General features: G+C 44.0%; 1 protein-coding gene across 2 annotated transcripts in view; it reads right to left on the reverse strand.

Moving 5' to 3' along the window:
- LOC119181311 (receptor-type tyrosine-protein phosphatase T-like) overlaps nt 1–5,217 on the reverse strand; it is a 174,545-nt gene extending 169,328 nt beyond the window's left edge. For both annotated transcript variants that reach the window (XM_075875795.1, XM_037432519.2), the window contains exon 1: nt 4,937–5,217. Coding sequence is in view for 1 of the 2 variants with exons in the window: in XM_037432519.2 (XP_037288416.2) it covers nt 4,937–4,985 (49 nt within the window). In the remaining variant the exon portion in view is untranslated. The remainder of the gene's footprint in view (nt 1–4,936) is intronic.
- Nucleotides 5,218–21,522: the final 16,305 nt, after the last annotated feature.

A 21,522-nucleotide genomic window follows, 5' to 3' on the forward strand; every position in this document is an offset into this window, starting at 1 on the left:
GATCGTGTGATGTCGTGCCACCACGTGAGAGCGTGGAGATGTTGGGATCTGCGAGCTGACCAGATAATTTGGCACAGACCTCTTCTGCCCCGTATACCTCCGATCTCTCTTGAGAGAGGGCTAGAGCTTTGAACGTGGACCGCTGAATGGGAGCTGTCCAAAGCCCTCTTGCTGTCTTCCACAAGTGTGATAAAGGCTTGCGGGGATCTAACGACGCGCAGAAATCTCCCCAACATTGTAACTTTAGCTTGTTTATGCAGCGTTGTATCTTCTTCCGAAGACGTCTAGCGGTTGAAAAATCGTCGATATACAGCCTTCCCAAAATGGTACGCCACTATATGTCTCAAACTCAACTTGAATCTGCATCTGTGGTAAGGTATGGCATTGCTAAATGCCATACCTTAAAGTGACCGACGCCTTTAGGAGAGTCTAGAAAAAAGTTATCAGAATTTCCAAGCACTGTTTTCATAAAAAAGCCTGTTGATCTTGTTTCAACGCTGCAAAATTATTATCATTCCCATCCCTTCACTGCCGAAATAGTCGCGCTGATCAGTTATTTTTTACAGCGGAAGCTGTAATGATATCACAACTCGGGTCAACGCATGTTGTCCGCTGCCGCCACCGCCGGTGTCTGTAACCACATCACGTGAAACAGAAAAAAACCTCGCACCAATGACACAGTGGGGCTTGAACCCGGGTCTGTTGGGTGCCAGCCAAATATTCTGTCACTGAGTTATGCAAGCACTTCTAACTTGTCAAACTTGCTTTAGGCAGGCATGACCTAGCACCAATGGCACCGTGGGGCTCGAACCCGGGTCCGCTGGGTGCCCGCCCAGTATTCTGCGAATGAGCTACTCTGGTGCTTGTTACTTATTGTCAAACTTGCCTTATGCATGCTTGATGTCGGGAAAGCAATCGCGTTAGTACGACTTATAAAGCGTTTTACAACAGTGAAAGAACAAGTCGTCACACAATATGATTAGTGTAACGAGTGGGCCGTCCAATGCTTCAATCTATTACAAAAGCTTTTTCTTATTTTTCTATTAACTGTGGCGCGCACCCACGTCAACCATAATTCCTCATCGTTGTCAGCCACAGCATGGACAGTTGGCACAAATTTCCTAGCAAGTGTTTGGCGGATACCACGCTTCTACGAAGAATGACGAAAAATAACGGCCTACTACCCAAACGTTTAGTGTTAATGCCCTAGTGAGTACAAAGCCACTGTGCTTGCAGTAGTTACCGAATGAGTGTTTTGAAAAGGCTCTGAAAGGCAGGTATTCTAGCTTTCGCTATGACTGTGCTGTGCCTACCGCGCAGGCCCGGCGTTTTTTTTAGAAACTAGTTCACAGTTTAATGAGCTGTCCTTTACTTCTCAGTTGTGTAAATTTTCGGAATTCGCACAAGTTAACCGGAAAGAATGAACTATTTTATGCATCTGCCAACTTTTTTGACACTTTACTGGTCGCAGAATACAAAGTCTCTATAATGTAAACTTTCATGATCTTGATGTTTTTCGCAGTCCACTGTCATTGTTTTTATTTCCATGCACCACCGTGGTGGTCTAGTGGCTAATGTACTCGGCTACTGACCCGCAGGTCACAGGATTGAATCCAGGCTGCGACGGCAGTAATTTCAATGGAGGCGAAAATGCGGTAGGCCTGTGTTCTCAAATTTGGGCGCATGTTAAAGAACCCTAGGTGGTCCAAATTTCCGGAGCCCTCCACTACGGCATCTCTCACAATTTTATAGCAGTTTTGGGTCATGAAACCCGACATATCAATCAATCAATCAATGTTTATTATTTCATCTCTGCACTGCCTTAATGTAGTTTTCACAATATACAGATTCTTCCCCATTTCGTCTTTTAGGATGGCTTCTACATAGCAGTGTATATTGCTCTTTATTTTCACTGCCACTCCATAAACCTCTTGTTTTTCATTCTTCCCATTTTATTGCTGATTTCTTTTTGTCTGTGCGTTTTTACTCTTATAGGTTTCTTTTTCTGAAAACTGTCTGTATTGTGTTGTTTATTTTACATTATTTTATTTTTGCTTGCATCTGCACTAAGACCTCATGGCTGTTCCTGGGCACGTTAAATAAAAGATTTATTGAATGATTGATTGTATATTAGTATTATCGTCTCAGGTGTTAGTACCCTAAAACCACCATATGAGTATGAGAGACGCCGCTGTAGAGGACTCCGGAAAGTTTGAACATCTGGGCTTCTTGAACGTCCACTGAGATCATCGCACCGTACATGGTCCTCAACCATAGTGCCGCTATTTCAATGTGGCCGCCAGGGCCGGGATTGAGCCCGTGACCTTTGGGTCTGCAGCCGAGGATCTTAGTCACTGTTTTAGCGAGGTGGACCTCGGCGATACACTAGCACTTTTTCGTTTTGTGCAAGAAACATGAGTCTTTATGCCAATAGTTTAGTATTGCTCAGGTGCGTGAGCCGTACCCCAGTTACTATAAGGCTCTTGGGTAATGATGAAAATTCCATTCCCGAGACTACATGGATGACTTGAATCGGGAGCTCACATTGCCCAGTAAGTTAAATCAGTCTGTAATCAGCCCTTCATCGGCTGTATGGAATGATTATTCGCACCCTTCAAAATCTTCGGCACGTTCAATGAAGCTGCATGTGTGTTCTTGATGCTCTGCTTTTGATTCTATACTTAAGCTATGAAATTCGTGGATGTGAACGTTGTACGTGATTTCACGTTATTTTGAACGTGTCTTTTCAATATTTGAGAGTAATTTGAAAAGAATTCTAAAATTGTTTAGAATCTCTTCTGTAATTAATTGGTAATGAATTCGCTCAACCGATAAGTTACTGTTCACATGTATTTATCAATGATGTATATACTTTTGTATCGCTTGATGCACTGCCCCGCTGGGGTGGTCTAGTGGCTAAGGTACTCGGCTGCTGACCCACAGGTCGCGGGTTCGAATCCCGGCTGCGGCGGCTGCATTTCCGATGAAAGCGAAAATATTGTAGGCCCGTGTGCTCAGATTTGGGTGCACGTTAAAGAACTCAGGTGGTCTAAATTTCCGGAGCCCTCCACTACGGCGTCTCTCATAATCATATAGTGGTTTTGGGACGTTCAACCCCACATATCAATCTATCAATCACTTGATGCGCTTATAAAAGTGGTCGCACTTCACGCGGCCAGGAGTGTGGATAAAGTGACTAAAGCCTCTCACAACCACCGCTCTATAACTTCGTGCGAACTTCATGTTCCATACCGTGGTGCATGGTGTTGGATGTGCAGTGGATTACGTAAGTGTTTCCAGCTGGAAAAGCATGGACAGTTCCGCAAAACTCGGGACGGTTGGTAACCCTATTGTTACCCAATCGTAAGCGCTTACATTGTTTCGATATCTTTATTTGCGCAAAAATATCTCCGACAAAAAGGCATGCGGTGTGAATGACTGACGTTGTGACTGCTGCTTAAAAGGACCGATTGCCCTACTCGGAAGGCTAACTTCCGTCAAGAGTATAGAAGCTTGTAGGAGAAACACTATAGCGTTCGTTATATGTAGCACCGTTTTGGGTCGCACAGATTTATTGAATGTATAACACGGGATGGTACGGCAACAACAAACCCGCCCGGCAGTGTGCACGAGAACCAAAGCCTGGAGCAAATGTATCGGTGAGCGTTATAGTAGCTGGTTTACGTTAGGATCAACAGATTTTGTTTGTTTGAATAATCTGCTGAACGAACTTCTCCTATAATCTCCTTAGACATGGGAATGGCGTTTTTTGACTGGCATTTCACAACAAGCTCAACTGAGATAAATAGCTCCTGCCCTTTCATGCATTCTATGTTTCTTTTTTAGTTTACGCTGTCCCTTTTTGATATTTTATGCAGCATGGGCACCGCGCCTAACACGTGAAATGCTATAAACAGCTATACTTGTTCTTGATACCTTCAAGTAAAAAAATATATATCAACGTCCATCCTTCGTAACTTAAACCATACTGCTGTTAATTTTGGTATGGTTGCTCAACAAATATATTATGACAACGTCGCATCTCTCATCATTGTCCTTTAGTTCTATCAAATGCTCTTGAGCTCACTTGAGATTGGGAGTATTGAAATAAGTAGATAAATAAATAAATAAATAAATAAATAAATAAATAAATAAAAATAAAAAAATAAAATTGTGCTATGTTACGGACGAAATGCCCTAATATATACTTATCAAGCAAACGATATCAATTAGTCATCGTTCTTCTAAATGTGTGGGCACACAGACATAACGCGTGTACTGGCATAGGTAAGGAGTAAAACTTTCGCTGTATCATGCAAACAAGTGACTACGGCAAGGATTTTGAATGGCCCTTCCGTAACAATACACAAGTAGGATGCCGAATGACATGAGGTTTTAATCTGATTGACAAAAATAAATATTCGTGCGTTCGTTTGTATGTGAACTTGAGTACTTGTACGGGCTATTGAGGGCGTTTTGAAATGCAAGTTGGCGCCAGTAGGTGAAAGCACCTGAAGCCTACAAGTCACGCATTACGCATTTGACTTTTTTATTTGCGTTGAAGCTTATCATTTGGGCTCAGGGACACGCTATTCCAGCATCAATATTGCCACAAACCACTTCCTCTGCATTTATAGGAGTACCGCTACAATAACCGTCATTTATGGGACCCAAAACTCTCTCGCTATGCATTGCATGCTAGCGTGAAATTAATTTTGGGCGGCTAAATTGTTCATGATTTGATGCAATGCGCCTGGACGTCTACGAAGTTGTGGGTGTCATTATTTTTTTCATCCTTTGAAGCAGACTTCTCACTCTGGTTACGCATATTACTACATATCTTTCGAAAACTTATCATTCATGCTTGCCACGGAAAAGAAGTTTACGACCATCAAGAAGCAGGACCAAAATGAAAGGATTGAGCAGCGCAACTCACCTACAACGTAGGCAGCCAAGAATAGTAGGACAACGCCTGGCGAGAACATCACGATTGGTGCATGAGGCACATCCTAATCCTGCCCACTACCGGCCTGGCATTTCTGTCACTCAGCGCGCTCAGCCGAAGAAAAGTGGCCAGGATAGAAACGGGTCCGCGACGCCCACATCCACAACACACGCACCACACGACAGTAGATGGAAACAGCGAGAAACTTTTTGGTGTTGTCCTGGGCGGGAAGGGGATGCACCCTTCAGGAAGCGGGTCCTTGCGGATTTTCCCGCCACAAGACGACGATGGGAGACAATGGCCGACTGACTTGTGCTATCTCTTGCTCCAGTGAGCGCCTCGAACTGACGCCGTCGGAAGACGCCGAGACAGACGCACAGACAAAGCGACGCAACACCCTCTCTCGCCCGGGGTGTTGGTCGTCACTGTGCAAGAAGAGATCCGCGATGAAGCATAATTGCCCTAACTGCTTCGAAAGCGGGTGGGAGCCGACGGGGCGGGTTCGTGAGCTCTTCGTCAGCGTGCTGGGGGTCGACCCTTGGCGACTCTAGCTTGTACACGCGGCCAACTCGAGAGGAGAAGAAGGGTTCCCGCCCGCGGTCTTCTCGGCGTCGTGTCGGTTGGGCACGCCCGGCTGTACGAGCGGGGCCGGCTACTTCTACGCGGAGTCGCGATGCCTGTGCGCCGCGGCCGGCATCAGTCTCGTGGGCCCGCGGTTTCCCGGAGAGATAGATAGCTCGGCGGCCCTGCCTGTCTCCGGAGCGGAAATGACATCACGCTGCTGCCACTTGTTGCCCCAACGTCCTGCGTGCCCGCGGCGTATGGGTGCACGCGAGATGTGGCAGAATCGCCGCGCTTCCTGGATTCTGTTTTGTGTGGCGGCGAAGCAACGGGAGAGCCGCGTGCACCGACATTCAAAACAGGGATGGGGTTACGGGTCAGTTGGGGCGAGCATATATGCCTGTACAGTAAAATTTTGCTTCGCTTGCAGCAATCTACGTCAGCGGAGAAGGTTAACGCTGTTTTCAGCCTTTTCGATGGCGACGGCACAGAATCTGCTTTCAATGAACGTCACGTATGATTTTACTAAAAAAAACTACATAACAAGAGGTGCACGCTGAAGATCTCAAAAGCGCACTGCTATTGCCTGACGGACTTTTTAACACTTTCGACTCCATCCTACCAATAAGACAGAGGGAATGAAAATATTTAATACCGACCGGAACTAGGGACAGGAATACCATTAATGGTCACGACAGGGAATCATGCACAACTTGTACACTTACGGTTTACATAATTTTTATCATGCAACCCCGTAGTAAGAAATCACGTGTCGTACTATGCATGCAAAAAAATAACTTGAGGAAGCTACATTTATGTCGTTAATGGTTATGTAATACAGCGTATCTTGATTGCCAGGAGTCAAACATGGTGCCCTAAAACTTACCTGCAGTCAATCAACTACATTATAAATCTGCCCCTTCGCACAACGAATCGGTTGAACATCCCTTGCCCACGTGTAGGGTAGCAAACCAATTTTCCGCAACTGGTTGACTTTCCAACTACTCCTTCTCTACCAGTCTCTCTTGAAATCAACCTGCCAATAATGTTCAAAGAGTGAAGATAACTCTCCGCAATATTAGCAGTATTACCGTTCTGAATGGTCCTACAAAAGTATCAGTAAAACAAGCGATAAGCAGTTGCATGTTTTGCAATAATCGCTGCCGAAAGAGGCCTCGCTAGAGTTTTCCGTTGTCCTAACGGGCAGCGAAGGCAAAGCGAAGGGAAACTTCCTACAACATTGCGGCTGTTCAGTTGGAAAAAAAATTAACTGGCTGGCTCCTCAGGACCTTAGTAAAATTCCTACTCTGTCTGTCTGTCTGTCTGTCTGTCTGTCTGTCTGTCTGTCTGTCTGTCTTAAAACAATTACTACTCTCTCCAAACTGTCTTCGTGTTTACATACAGTGTATACCACACACCAACATATAAGTCAGTTTTACATGTACGGCTACATTGCAAAAATGACACTGCATTTGAGTCAAAATGCTATTCTTTCTTTCTTTGACGTAATATAATGGCTATTTTTCTCGCAGTATCCTTATATTTGTTATAAAAACATATCAAACCAAAGGGCTTCAACATACCGTACTCGTGACCAAAAGCTTCTTTTCTTTAAAATGTAAAGCATCCACCATATTGCAAATAATCCTCGAGGCAAACATAACAAAACTTAAAACAAAATTGAATAAATTGTCATAGTGATCAATGATGAGAGCGCCTCTATTTATGAAAGAAACAAAAGTTGCATTGCAGTTTCTCAAACCACTAAACCTTATATAAATTCTTTACCGTCACAAAATTCTAGATTTGTGCCCAAAGTTGAAAGCGTTTTCTTGTGAAAACAAAGATTTTCCCTGAAATATAACGCCTCCATAACCAATTCTGGCAAGAGCATATACTAGCATGACTTTTTAAATGCGAAGCATTTCTTTGCATACAGCAAAGTTTTCCAGTCTATATATCTATCTAGCCCCGCCGCGGTGGTCTAGTGGCTAAGGTACTCGGCTGCTGACCCGCAGGTCGCGGGTTCGAATCCCGGCTGCGGCGGCTGCATTTTCGATGGAGGCGGATATGGTGTAGGCTCGTGTGCTCAGATTTGGGTGCACGTTAAAGAACCCCAGGTGGTCGAAATTTCCGGAGCCCTCCACTACGGCGTCTCTCATAATCATATGGTGGTTTTGGAATGTTAAACCCCACATATCAATCAATAAATTATCTCTCTCTCTCTCTCTCTCTCTCTCTATCTATCTATCTATCCGCTTACGTCTCAGTGCTCTAGTGATCACCCCCTTCACTTGGCGTGAACCAAATTAGTATAGTAAGGTAAGCAGCTTTGGCAATTATGCCATGCTGGCCAAGACAATAATAATGTCACAATCACATTGTGTACGCCATCAAACACTTTCCGTCAGACAGTGGCATATAACCGATAACCGCTGCCGTGTATGTGCCACTGGTATGCGGGTATGCAATGGAATGAAAACATTGGCCCCTTATTTGCATGTTAACCAGCAAATGTCGTCTAAAGACGACAGTCTTGCGCGTGAAGAGATTGAACGAAACGTTTATTTGATGTTCTGCGCAAAAAATAAATCTGTGAATGGTATTCTGGAGGCACTGCGTTAGAGTGCCTCGTACATACAGCGGAGTCAAACGAGCGCGTCAAGTCACGTCACACGTGAGACATGAGCGCCATCTGGTAGTTTTCTTAGAAAACGAAGCGCGTGGCTCTGAGACCGGTGTGCGCGCCCGTCTCAGAGGTGATAAAGTGTAGAATGCAAGGCGATGGGTAGGTGCCACCACATTAGCAAAGCGTTGGAAGCACTCGTCGTTTTGCGAGCCTTGCATGTTCAGCGCAGCGTGATAAGCGCTACGGTCCTTAAAATTGCTCGTGTATGCCTTTTCTAGTAAAAGACGCACATGCAGAATATATACGTGTTGTTATGGTGCCCCGGACATGCGCAATAATTGCATATTCATTGAAAATTGCACAAGTATGAACGCTGAATCTTGAGCAACAATGGTGGGCGCTGCGGATGGGGTAGGCCGTTTCAAGCACCTGGTGCCGTTACGACTGAACAAACAAACAAGGAAACAAATAAACAGGCAAACAAGCAAACAAACAAGCAAACAAAGAAGCAAACAAACAAGCAAACATACATACATACATACATACATACATACATACATACATACATACATACATACATACATACATACATACATACATACATACATACCAAATTTTTGCGTCGAAGGTCCCCAAGAAAGATTATCGTATTTAAAAAACTTTACTACAGTTCTGCAGGACGCGCTTAGCGCGTAGCGGGTGTCTTCCGCGTATATAGGGACCGACAGGAAGTACCCGGCGGCCGCTTCGTGGGCTTGCTGGACGGCCCTTTGCTGGTCGGCAAGAAGTCAGCTCTTGAGGGACCTCTCCCACTTGCTTGAGGTAGAGTCGGGAGGAGTTGTTCTACACTCCCAGAGCATGTGTGCGAGTGTCGCCGTGTGTCCACACGAGGGTCATGTGTCGCTGGTGTATGCATCAGGATAATAAACCTGAAGCTTGGCAAGGTTTCGGTGTGTGTAGGTCTGTAATAGGCGTAGGGTTAGCGCCGGTGGTCTGTTAAGTTCCAGAGGGGGGTATGTTCTACAAATTATTGACACTTGGTGTCTACCCAGAAATGACAAAAACACATATGGGCGATTTGACGAGCTTTACGAAAAAGCGGACATGGGCAGTACTGACCTGATGAATTCAAATAGCGAATGTCTGCAGGGTCCCAGCGGAAATCGGACTTCAGCATTTTGCGTGGCAATCAAGTATTCTACCTAAAAGGCACGCCAGGTCTCGGAACTACTTTTCAAATAGACCCTAATGCTCATGAAACATTAATAGTGGCTGCAGTGCTTGCTATTCAATGTTCTAAAAATTACATATGTAACTTGTATACACAGTAGTCACGTCGGGTTATTGTTAATTTTGATTCTGTGCCATGCGATGAAGTAGAATTATTGTCCAGGGCTACCATCCTTGCAGTCACCATGGCATTTCATTCAGTTTATCGCTTGTGGTGTTGCTAATACTCATGTTCCTGTTGGCATCATTGCGTCACTGCAAAGAACATGGTTATATAAGCCTCTGAAATTGTTCAACAATAATGTGTGCATGCAACATTTGCTCGTTCAAAGTTTAAAGGTTCAAAGTAGGGACAAAGATTACGCCTCCCGTAATTTTATCGACAAAAACATTGTGAAATTCATTTTAACGTACTATACTTCAGTTTTGCATTCGCAGTGAATGAAAAACTACTTTGAACCCTACTTTGAACCATAAGATCTAAAGCATTGCCTCCGAGATGCGGCGCACAGCAATTCATCTGTAGAGCAGACGACGGATGACAACTTGCCCTAAAGCGTGTTCTTCAGTCTAATGCGGCAGTCTTCGTGCCCCAAATGAAAAATATTTGTTATCAATCGTTTATGAACTCATTCAGCATTCAATTCTCTTACCCAACGTGTTGCAAACACATTGCCGTCACAGCAGCTCCATCTGTATGTCAGTAATGGAGAGGCACCACATATTAGAACTCTCAGTGCTCTACGTATAAGAGTGAATTCAGATACTGTAGAATACCGTGTTCAAAATAGTTACTCATATCTGCTAAAACAGCCTTTCTTCACCAAATGCGGTCACGTTTACTCGCGTTTGAAGCTTATTGCCGCTTTTCCGTTCCGATTTCTAGATTTCTCAACTTATCAGCGCATTCTCGAAAAGCTGTGATTTGTACCATGAATATGGTCCCTAAAAACAAAATAATGCAACATGGTTTTCTATATTACTGTATGATGGCCTCCGGTTGTCTATTCAGGAGATTTTAAGAAAAATCGAAAATGGGGTTTTTATTATTCAAATTTCAGTGGAGTACACTTTTAGAATTTTGAGGCAATATATAAAAATCTGCGATTGCCCTACGGCAGCAATAATTTATGTACCTAATGAAAACATTATATCCTTAAAACGTGTTAAGTTTGAAAACGCTGCTTGCATTACTTCCGGAGAAAAAAATGGGGAATACGTAACCTAATTTAAACTGTTGCAAAATTAGACATTTTTAAAAGCTACTTTCCTAAGGTCTAGAAACTTGAAACCATATGAATTCATTCTTCATTAGACATGCATTTCAGGTAACAAATATCTTTCTTGAAACAAAAATATTTGTCTTTTTATAGCATCTGCAATTTTCGAAAATGACAGGTGACGAAATTGGTGCCTCCATGTTGGTAAAGTTTGATATTTTTTTTTCTCGAAAGTTATGCCGTTAATCATAAAACGAAGTTGACTTTCGGGCTACCTGGTGAGAGGTGCACGAAATATAAGATACTCAATGAAATCTAAAACATCAACTTTTGGACCCGTGTCGACCTCTCGTGGAATCACACACACACACACACACACACACACACACACACACACACACACACACACACACACACACACACACACACACACACACACACACACACACACACACACACACACACACACACACACACACACACACACACACACACACACACACACACACACACACACACACACACACACACACACACCACACACACACACACACACACACACACACACACACACACACACACACATATATATATATATATATATATATATATATATATATATATATATATATATATATATATATATATATTGGTTCTTTTCATAACCTAAATGAAAAAAATGTGCCAGAAAAGCTGAATCTACCAGTTTTAAATTCATTGCCTCACAGACCCCAGCGGATGAACTTAAAAGCCATGAAACAGTTAAGCAGTTATGTATCGAAACGGCAAAAAGAGGCGAAGGAGATACGTGAAAACATATATCACCTCCACTAGTTGTATAGTTCAATGAGGTGCAAGCGTTCAAGAAAAGATAGCATTAGCACAAATGAAGACTGGTGGTGTTTGATCTGCGAGGAGTTTTCAAGTAACGAAGACCCGCGTTCCGTCTAGATTCAATGCATGGAGTTCAAGGACTGAGCACCTGAAACTGCGTAAGGCTGCTTAAGGGCCCAAAGAGTGAATTTTAACTCTCTCTTTCTCGTTAAGTACGACAAAGCTATTAACTCTTTCTTTACCGTAAATCACGACGAAGCCTGGCGGCCTTAGAAACGATGCGTTCATGGAGAGCGTGCCTTGTATTACGACAGTGAGAACACTGAAAGTAGACGATCCAGTAGTGGTGAGTCAGCATGCCTCAACGTGTCTCGCTCTTGTGCACAGCCAGCTCAATCTGCCGCCACCGTCACGTTCATTCGTGTCATTTCTCCAGAAACAACGGTTCAAAAAGGTGTGAGATGTTTCCTTTCAGTGTTTGCGGGAATAACTAGAATTCAGTACGAAATTTAGTGCTTAGAAAGCCTACAAAATCTAATTAGCTCTCAATTTAGCGACGGGAGTGGTGGCGGTCGGGGGCAGTACGAATGTGAACAATTTAGGCGCGCATGGTCGTGATTTACTGGCTGCTCTTGAGCTTTCGTTTCACTTCTCAAGTGCGAATATGGCCTTATAGGAACCATTCACTGAAGTACGGTACCATACATGTATCCTAAATCATATCTACGTTTTTCAATACCAGACGCATTACTCGCTTTACCACGGGAGCACTGAGGAATGGCATGCATGCACTTGAACGTCCCTGAGTGCTAGCGCTTCACATGAAAAGTTTTTGATGGTTGCAGGTGTCGCGAATACAAAGTGAAGCAGTCGTTACAACAAGACAGTGACGGCGTGCATAGCCTTCCTGGCGACCCTCAGAACCTTTCGGCATGACAGAGGGGAGTGGGGGACAGGGGAGAAAATAGACCGCAGCAATAACAAAGGTAACACAATTTATAAGTAGCACAATGTTCGCTAATGATACAATGTTAGCCGAGTATGACAAATATCGCGCTCAATGATAGCATAAAATGCGTGAATTTTTTGCTTATGCAGTATAGCTAGGTAAGTGAAATACTGTGATGAATCAAGAACTGCAGATTCGTTTAAAAGTGGGTGATGATATGGTGAGGTGCAGCAATATTAGTATGCCATAGACATTGTTCAGGTGACTTTAGTTTATACAAGCACTTGTTACTGTACAATTTTTCGTAACGCTTAACGAAAGCTCTCATTGTTAATAGTAGTTTCAGTATCAGCCGGGAGGTCGTTCCAATATTGTTAATAACAAATTAAAGCTGCACATACCAAACTAGTCGATACTACAGCAACGAAGAAGCTGGCAAGCCATTCAGGACAGTCGTAGCTGGGGTAAGACCACGCGGCCTAACTCTCACCTAGCTGCTTCAGAAGCAAAACTTTTGAAACGCTAAAACAGCTTACTTTTAAAGTACCTGTAGAAAACTTATTACAACCTTGTGGCACGCGAAGCAGACCACTGACCTTAGTTTTGCTGAGAGGTTGCTGATGGACGCACCAGTGTGCCAGTACCTCCAGGATATAGGTGTATTGAGGAGGTAAACACGTCAAGCTGTACAGTAGTACTGAATAGCGCGTAAAGTGTGCTTTCTGATGGTTGATCTAAAACTACGAAAAAACAAAAAGAAATGTTGTCGCCCATTCATTTTCAAGATACCAAGGATAGCATATGTAACGCAGTTGAGACTAAGCTGAAAACCACCAAAAATTCCCTATTTCGTCAATGATATTCTTAAGATGCTATGGGCCCTTAAATTTGCCAATACGGCGAAATAAAGCCACCAGTGGGAGCTTTGCTAAGAATCAACTAACATATAGCTTTAGATGACCAAATATGGCATTAGAGTTCTCAGAGTGCAGTTTCTCAGTCGAAATCAAGTATTTGTGTTTCTTTAGTGTCTATTTAGTGTCTCCTTAGTGTCTATTTAGTGTCTCTTTAGTGTATACAGCGCGGAACGCTAACTGCCAAGCCAATAATATTTTTTGGCATTTAACGACACAACCACATTGTGATTGAGAGACGCTTATGTGGAATGCGGCGGCAGCTTAGACCACCCATTACTTTTTAAAAAGCACCTAAAGCTATGTATATGTGCGTTTTTTACATTTCACCTGCATCAAAATGCGGTCACCGCGGCAGATATTCCACTCCGACACTTCTATTGCTGCCGAAAATCTATCCTGGGTATTTTAGGTGCAAAAGATTTGCAGGGAAGAAGCTGCTACTGAGTGAGTCGTGTCTAGGCGAAGCGTCCGGGATGTTAAAGACAAGGACTTGAAGCATTAGTTCCTTGTCTCGTTCTCGACGGGTGGTAAGGGAGCGAACGCCACTTGCTGCCGGAAGTCAAGGCCAGCGCGCCGAAGCGATACGCCGTACGAACGGAACTTGCCCGGGGTTACAGAAATGCGTGCGTCACGTCGGCCGGCTTTGAGCCGCGTTTGTTTGTTTGGTTCACCACAGCCGCACGTGACGAACTTGACGAAGCCGTGGTTCAAGGGACTAGGATAAATACAAATATGAATTCACCTCTTCTACACTTACGTTGGAGCTTGGTGAAAGTGAAACTTTATTGTAAACATTCGGCACGTCTGTCATCAAGAACCTCTAATGAACTAGACTGCGACATTAATACATTTACATCAGTGGCACTGAGGAACACGTCTATTACTTAACCTTCCTGCCTTTCCTTTCTCTCTCTCTCTCTATTACAATGAAAATGAACAAATCGAGCAAATACTTTTTGCCCTATAAAGTCAACTGCTCAAATTACTCCACCCTAAAAAATGATCCACTTCATCATGCACGACTTTTTAAGACGTTACTCCAAGACGCATCATCAAACGTGACAACAGACCGGATTACAGCGCCGGCTTTACACGAGTGGTGCAAGAACTTATCAGGTTAAGACATAAAATTGACCCACATACCGACACAATTTGTGATATCAATACCGAAACTTCATTGAAGCATGGCGCCACAATGCTTTGTGATATAGCATTTGTCATATTGCAGTAAGTTCGGGGTATTTTTACATCAAAATCACCATTTCGTAGTGTCACAATAACGTCTCCTAAAGTGACATCACAGGATGGCATCATCGCTTGACATTGCCTATCAAAGAGGACCTGCGCAACGAGATGAAGTGCAGAAAACTGGTAACATCTCCGATCCCGGAGGCTGTGGTAAACAACGTTACATGCAGAAATATCTCGAAGGGTGGTGGGGGAGAATCAACACAGAGTATGAGATGAAAAGGAAAACGGACTATGCCATCATGTAGTCTTCGGGTGAATGCAGGAGAGACCCTGTAAGTTGTTCTCCTAGCTGTGACTCAGGCGTCGTGTCATGCTGCCATCATCAAGCCGTGATGCCATGGGAAGTTGTCCAAGTACGAAAAAACACCACTTATCAAGTATATATATACAGAAACTACACTGCTATAGCGCATAAATCCTGGGCGTTAAAATGAGTGAGAGAAGCATTTTGGTTAAGTTAGCGATCCCCCGCACCCATATGCACGTTTGCACAAAAAGAAAAAAAAACACTGGCGACAGAGAAGAATTTTGCTGGATGTCTTTTCTCCTCTGTGTCTTCTTTGTCGTGCAATCATTCTGTAGGAATACAATTTCAAGCGTATCATGGTACGAGCTGCAATTATAAGCACCTATTAACGCATTCTTGAAATCAGGTGCTGCGCTGCTGCGGGTGTTAAATAGCCGCCACAACATGTCCGAGGCTGACAAGATTTCGCACATTTTAAAGGCTATCGCCGACTATGCGTTCCACATGCTCGTGTTACCAACGTAACGACCATCGATGCCGTCATGGAGGAATGTCGTCACCTCGAGCAAGCGAAGAGTGGGTGCATTCCGCACCAGTTCCAGCGTATCTTCAACACCGCTGCCATATCGTTTTGCGAAGGAAACCATGTCAGCCGTTCATACCTGAAGATGTCACACGCATTGTACGGCGTGAACTCTATGTCGTGCGTTCGACTGCCAACAAACCAACGATGACTTAAACACTGGTGCCCACTGTCTCGTTGATTCAGGCCGTAATTCGGCAGGAATTCACTAACATGAGTCTGACTGTTAGCGTCATGAACAAAAACGATGCCACTGTAGCGTTTGTATACAGAGCCACCACGCCGCTGTCAATACCTCCCTCGTTTCAGAAACCCATCCGAACGGCGAGCAGCAGATGATAAGCCGATCTGCTTCCGCTGTGGCCGTTCAGGCTACATTGCTCGTTACTGTCGCAACCAGTCGCCCTCTGTGCCTTCCAGGCCGTATTCTGCCTACAGCAGTCCCTTCCACAATACGCATCGCTCTTATTCGTCCCACACTGAGTCATCAGTGCGGAACAAATAACACCGAGCTTTCCCGTGATTTCTCGCAAAGGCTGCTACTGAATGCTCTCCGCTACTTTGGAGCGCCGGCGGAGAGTGAGAGTGTTTGCTGATCTGTAACATGTGGCCATGGCTTATCGTGTCGCGTGCAATCCATGTCGCCACCGCCATTGCTTTACCGCCGCACCGCAACTGTACAATGCGGTCAGGTAATCCGACAAAATAATGAATGTTTTTCGTTGGTGCTGCGGTGTTGTATTGTATTGTTCCTTTTCGCAGTACCTCATTCATATTGTGCATCTGCGGCACACAAAAAAATTCTATTTCAATCTTTTCGCGCAGCGCTGATAATTAGAACGCATATATTTCGAACAGCCGGAAAAGCAGACGAAAAGGCTATTCACACGAACACAAGTGCCACTTGTGTAGAAGTGATCAATAGGTTTTTCTTCTGCTTTACCGCACCTTTCCAAATCTGTCAATAATTTTTCTACAAGACTAGGTGGTAATAAACAGGGTATATAGCTCGCCGCCAAATCGTAACACCTAGTATAGCCGCTCAACAAATTCTAACGGGACCAAAAGACAAAAATGCACACAAATATGAGTGTATGAATATTCACCTCTCAGATCTATCAAACAGCATAACACTGTGCAAGAACCGTGGAACGCCGAAGTTGTTTTACGTAGTGCACATTTTGCGATACACCTATCTAGATAAGCTCTACATTTTCGTTAGCTTGCGTTATTCGTAGTTGATAGAGTAGTGAGTTAGCACTTCTTTTATTTCCACTCACTATTTTATTGCACCACCTATATTAATTTTCGAAGTACTGTCTCGAAAGCTACGTAAAACAAGCAATTCATCGAACTTAATCTGTCCAGAATTATGTCCATTGGAGTTTGGCTACTACAAACGATTGAAACAAAATGTTACTTCGGATAACGTCTGCCACCGAATCAGTTACAGCACCAGGTTCATCTGTGATGACGGTTTGTTTGAGTTTTCTTTTTTCTTTTCTTCTTAGAAGTAGAAGACTGCTCCAGCCACGCGAACAAAAAGCACACCGACCCGTGACGACTCCATCATTTGGCAGGGGTGGTTTTCCTGCTTAACGTGGACGCGTCGGTGGGCAAGATGGCTGAACTATGCGCAACTCAGCTCCTGTATGATCCGTATACAGTAACTCTAGGTGGATCACCGTACCCTTCTTTCCACTGATTGCCGGCACTTTTACGCTTTTCGCGATAGCGTGCGGCGTGTGGTAACATACACTTATAGATGGGCGCACGTTTTTAAAAAGCCGTACTACGCATGCAGCATGACTACGGGATAAGAGTGAACGCAATTACAGCTTGTGACAAACTTTTGTTATTCCGCTCATACTGGACCTATTCTTGGAATTTCTGAGCTGGTGAATTCGTGACGCAATAAGCTCCTTTAGAGAAACCATTTTATAACTTCCAGAAAAAGCTTTTCCAGGGCCCCTTAAAACAGCGTTTGTGAGTCCACACTACAATCAGCTCTTGCCTAATTTTGATTATAACTCTTTTAAAAGACAAAGTGTTACGCGAGCTTTGCTGTCCCATAAAATTTAGGCAGCATCACTGCCTGGATTTGTCTCTTTCGCACACAGAAAAAAAGCCGTATGTATATTTCTATGTACGTCATCGTTGGATATCCTGAGTTTCACAGTATTCGTTTCATAAAGTAGGGCAATGGTATAGTGAAGCAGCGGTAAGTAGCGCACTGGCTGTGAAATAATGAAATCATTGCACAGCGTTGCACAGGACATGTAAGACACAACAAAGAAGGTGATTTCAAGTAAATGTTATTATCGGAGCTGTCAGTAATATGTATGCGAGGCATGAACAGGACATGTATGCGAACCTGTCCTATGACAAATCGTATTACATCACGGCGAAATACTTGATTCCGCTTTTGGCGAGGAAATTGCAGTGGTGGCCTGATACAAAGTTCACCCAGCCAGTGTATGTTATCAACCTGTATGATTTCTCGGTAGAGTTCCTCTTGGTGTTACAATGATAGGGCTTTCAAAATCCGGCTCAAAACCTCAATTGTTTCATTTGCAATCAGAGCTCAGGCGATTTGAACAGACGTGTTAATAAGGTAAGCATACGTACATGTCATAGGTAAAGTCGTCTAAACAAAATAACAAAACATTGACTTACCAACCCAAGATGCCGGCGCCTCGATGTTTTAAAGAAAATAATTTATAGCTAGTCGCGCGAGTGTTTCTTCGACTGGCTTGAGCAGTCATGGGACCGCAGAACAGTGATGGTCTTTTTTAACATGAAAAATAGCCACCGCATTGACTTTTCCTCCAAGTTCTTTAAATATATATGCATGATGTCATGTTTAAGCAGCTGAGCTCCGGCTCTAGTCACTGGCGACGAAACTTCATGGTGCCTTGTGATCATTGGTATATTTCTATCTGCTACCGGAATCTATGTAGGTGCACCAATTTTTCCTTACATTTCCATGAATTTCTGTGTACAAGCAAAGCCTAAGTCTTTTTCTTTGTAAATTTCCCATTCTTTGGGCTGAATAACCCCTTCACAGACACCTGTCGTGTTCGAAAAGGTAAAGTACAAAGATTTGTTAGTTTTTCTGGAAACTTTCATGCAACACGCAACGGAAATAGTTCGGTGGCATATGCTGCACTCTGTGTAGCACGTGATAGTGAGCACCTGCTTTACACTATTTAATGAATTACGTTATTCAGTACTAATAATAATTCTTCGGGTATTGCGTGTGAAAAATTTGGTATGATTATCATGCACGCCGTTCAGGAGAACTTCCATTTTTTTAGAACCTGGTGTTTCATAACGTGAACCTAAAAATAAATAAATGGTACTCTGGCATTTCGGCTACGCCGCATAATGTGGCCGCTGATGCCAAGATTTAATTATACGAGCTTAGGCTCAAAATTGAAACAGGATTAACAACCGGATCACCATGACGAGTAAGTTATGCAACGGCGGACCATAGTGCCCGTTATTTCCGCTTGCCGTTTTAAATTGCCTCCAAGTTTGCGGCTGTTCACAATACGCGCCATCTATCGATGGTCCCTCTAACCTCGCAAGCGCACTCGTAAAATGGCCCGAAAGATGGTACGAGTGCCTCGCATTTCCGCATGTTCTTTCAAGTGGTATTTGAACGTTTTCGTCGACACGCTGTAAAGCAAGGCACCACCAGCGCGTGAAAAGTGTTTGGAGAGGAATTATTTGAGAAAACTGGGTTGTTATAGCAGTTTCGTTGTTGCACACAAAGTATACAATTGTGGTATTTTCACACACGAGATCAGGCTACTTTGTTTTAAAGAATAAAGTTTATTTTTCATGTTACACATTTTAAAGGCTTGTTATGAACACCTCATAAGGAGATTTGTCCGAAAGAGCGAGGGCGTAAAATATCAGAGAAGCAATGCAATAGTCTGCTAAGCCTCGAAATGTCACATCAAAAAAAAAAAAAAAAAAAAACTGACCAGCTTTCTAATACCCTGATCATCTTTTAAAGCGTGTAAAATGCACCATAGATATAAAAATGTGGCCAAGTAAGACCAGTTTTATCCGGTTCATATAATATTGGCATGAACCAAACATGTTTACAAAGAGAGAGAGAATGAGAGAATTTATTTACAGAAAGGTAGAGAGGTCGGCCTGAGCTATGGTTTGCTCTGGCCTGCTACTCTACACTGGGGAAGGGTGACTGGGGAGTGAAAGAGTGATGAATGACGATGGTAAGGTAGAGAGATGATATGTTCTTATTAGGCTGGGTAACTCTACAGACGTGCATCCAGTCCAGTCGCTTCTAAAAAAGCGATGACGGCTCGTACAACCACATGTGTGCTGCTGGCGTCAGGCCAAGGACCTAACACAACCTCATCGGTTAATGGTCGAATAATATATCGGCATCGAAGATATCAGTTGCTGACGTTCGCTTGCATAGGCTGGACAGTCGCAAAATATATGTTCGAGCGTTTCTGGCAACCGACAGTGACCACAATTGGGACCTGTGTCATTACAGCCAATCAAGTGGGTGTAACGTCTCGTGTAAGCCACACCGAGGCGAATGCGGTGGATAATGCATGATATGCTTCGCTTTAACTTGTGACGCATACGGAACTTCATTTCCGGGTCCCATTTGTGCAGCCGCTTGTGCTGGTGTTCTGGTTTCTGCCAGTGCTCTAAGATGGAGTTGCGCATTACGCGTTGAAGTAGGATGTTAGTGTCTTGTCGAGAAAATGCGATGCACACTTCCGCGGCACTATTTAAAGCTCTCTTAGCTTCATCGCCCGCCGCTTCATTGCCCATTATGCCACAATGAGCAGGTATCGGTTGAAATGTTACATCATGTTCATTTTTTGTAGCAATGCCAAGAAGCTCTGCTATTTCAATCGATAAAATATGATATGGACCTTGTCTCATGAAGCCATCGATGGTTTAAAGAGCAGCTTTGGCAACGCACAGTATCGTGCATTTACGAGTGGGTTCTGTCGACATGAAACGTCTTGCCTCCCGAATAGCAACAAGTTCCGCGGCTGTTGATCTTGTCTTGTCATCTATCTTGAAACGTCGAGCTATCTTCATCTGCGGCATGACAAAGGCTGCGGCGGAGGTACGCGACGTGGTAGATCCATCAGTATATACGTTTGCCACACAGTCGTACATAGTATTAATGTGCTGCTGTGTAAGTTGCTTAAGGCCGATCGATGATACAAGGGACTTCTTCATAATCCCAGGAATCTGAAGTATGACAAGTGGTCTAGGCAGGCGCCTTGGAGGTGTCTCAGGAACACGTGGGGAAGAGAATCTTGGTGGTATGATGTTCTCGAGCCGCGATATAGCTCTTGAATAACTGCAGTCTCGCTGGCTGGCAGGGAGCGCTGATAGGGAATGTTGCCTGTGTCGAGTCAACAGGCGAAGGTGGACTCTAAGAGGCTCGCAGAGCACATATACTTTGATTGAACAAGCCCGCGCTTCGGCGAGAGTTCCCTTGGTTGATGTGCATTGAGGTATGCCCAAACATGTGCGCAACCCTTGAGCTTGGATGCTTTCTAGCGTGCTCGCACAACTGGGTTTCATGCTTGAAAGCACGGGCATGCTCTATCGTAAGTACCCTACGAATAAAGGTTGGTACAGTTGCAGGAGAGCTGCCTCCGAAGGGCCTCATCTTGCTCCAAATATGACCCGAAGAACGGGGACAAAACTCTTGAGCTTTGACTTCAAGGCTGTGACGTGTTTTGACCACGATAGATTCCGGCCGAGGATAACACCCAGGAATTTGTGTTGCACAACAGCACAAATTGCTGTTTCATTCACAGTTAGTGGGTATCTTGTCATTTTTTTTTCGTGTAAATGCAAGCACGGCGCATTTTTCAGTCGACAGCGTGAGACCCTGGTGACGTAGGTACCTTGCTGTAATGGTCACTGCACGTTGTAGTCGAGCACGCAGTTGGGGGCGCGTAGCTCCAGAAGCCCAGATGCAGATTTCGTCCGCATATGTGCTCACCTTTACCGTGTCAGGATGTTCAGCAGCAAGTCCAATCAAGGTGATGTTAAAAAGTGTCGGACTGAGAACACTCCCATGGGGAACACCACGGTGAATGTTATAATGGTCTGTATCTCCTTCGCTTGTTCACATATGCA

The sequence above is a fragment of the Rhipicephalus microplus genome, chromosome 10 (genome assembly GCF_043290135.1).
Source record: "Rhipicephalus microplus isolate Deutch F79 chromosome 10, USDA_Rmic, whole genome shotgun sequence".
In the NCBI taxonomy this organism is placed as follows: domain Eukaryota; kingdom Metazoa; phylum Arthropoda; class Arachnida; order Ixodida; family Ixodidae; genus Rhipicephalus; species Rhipicephalus microplus.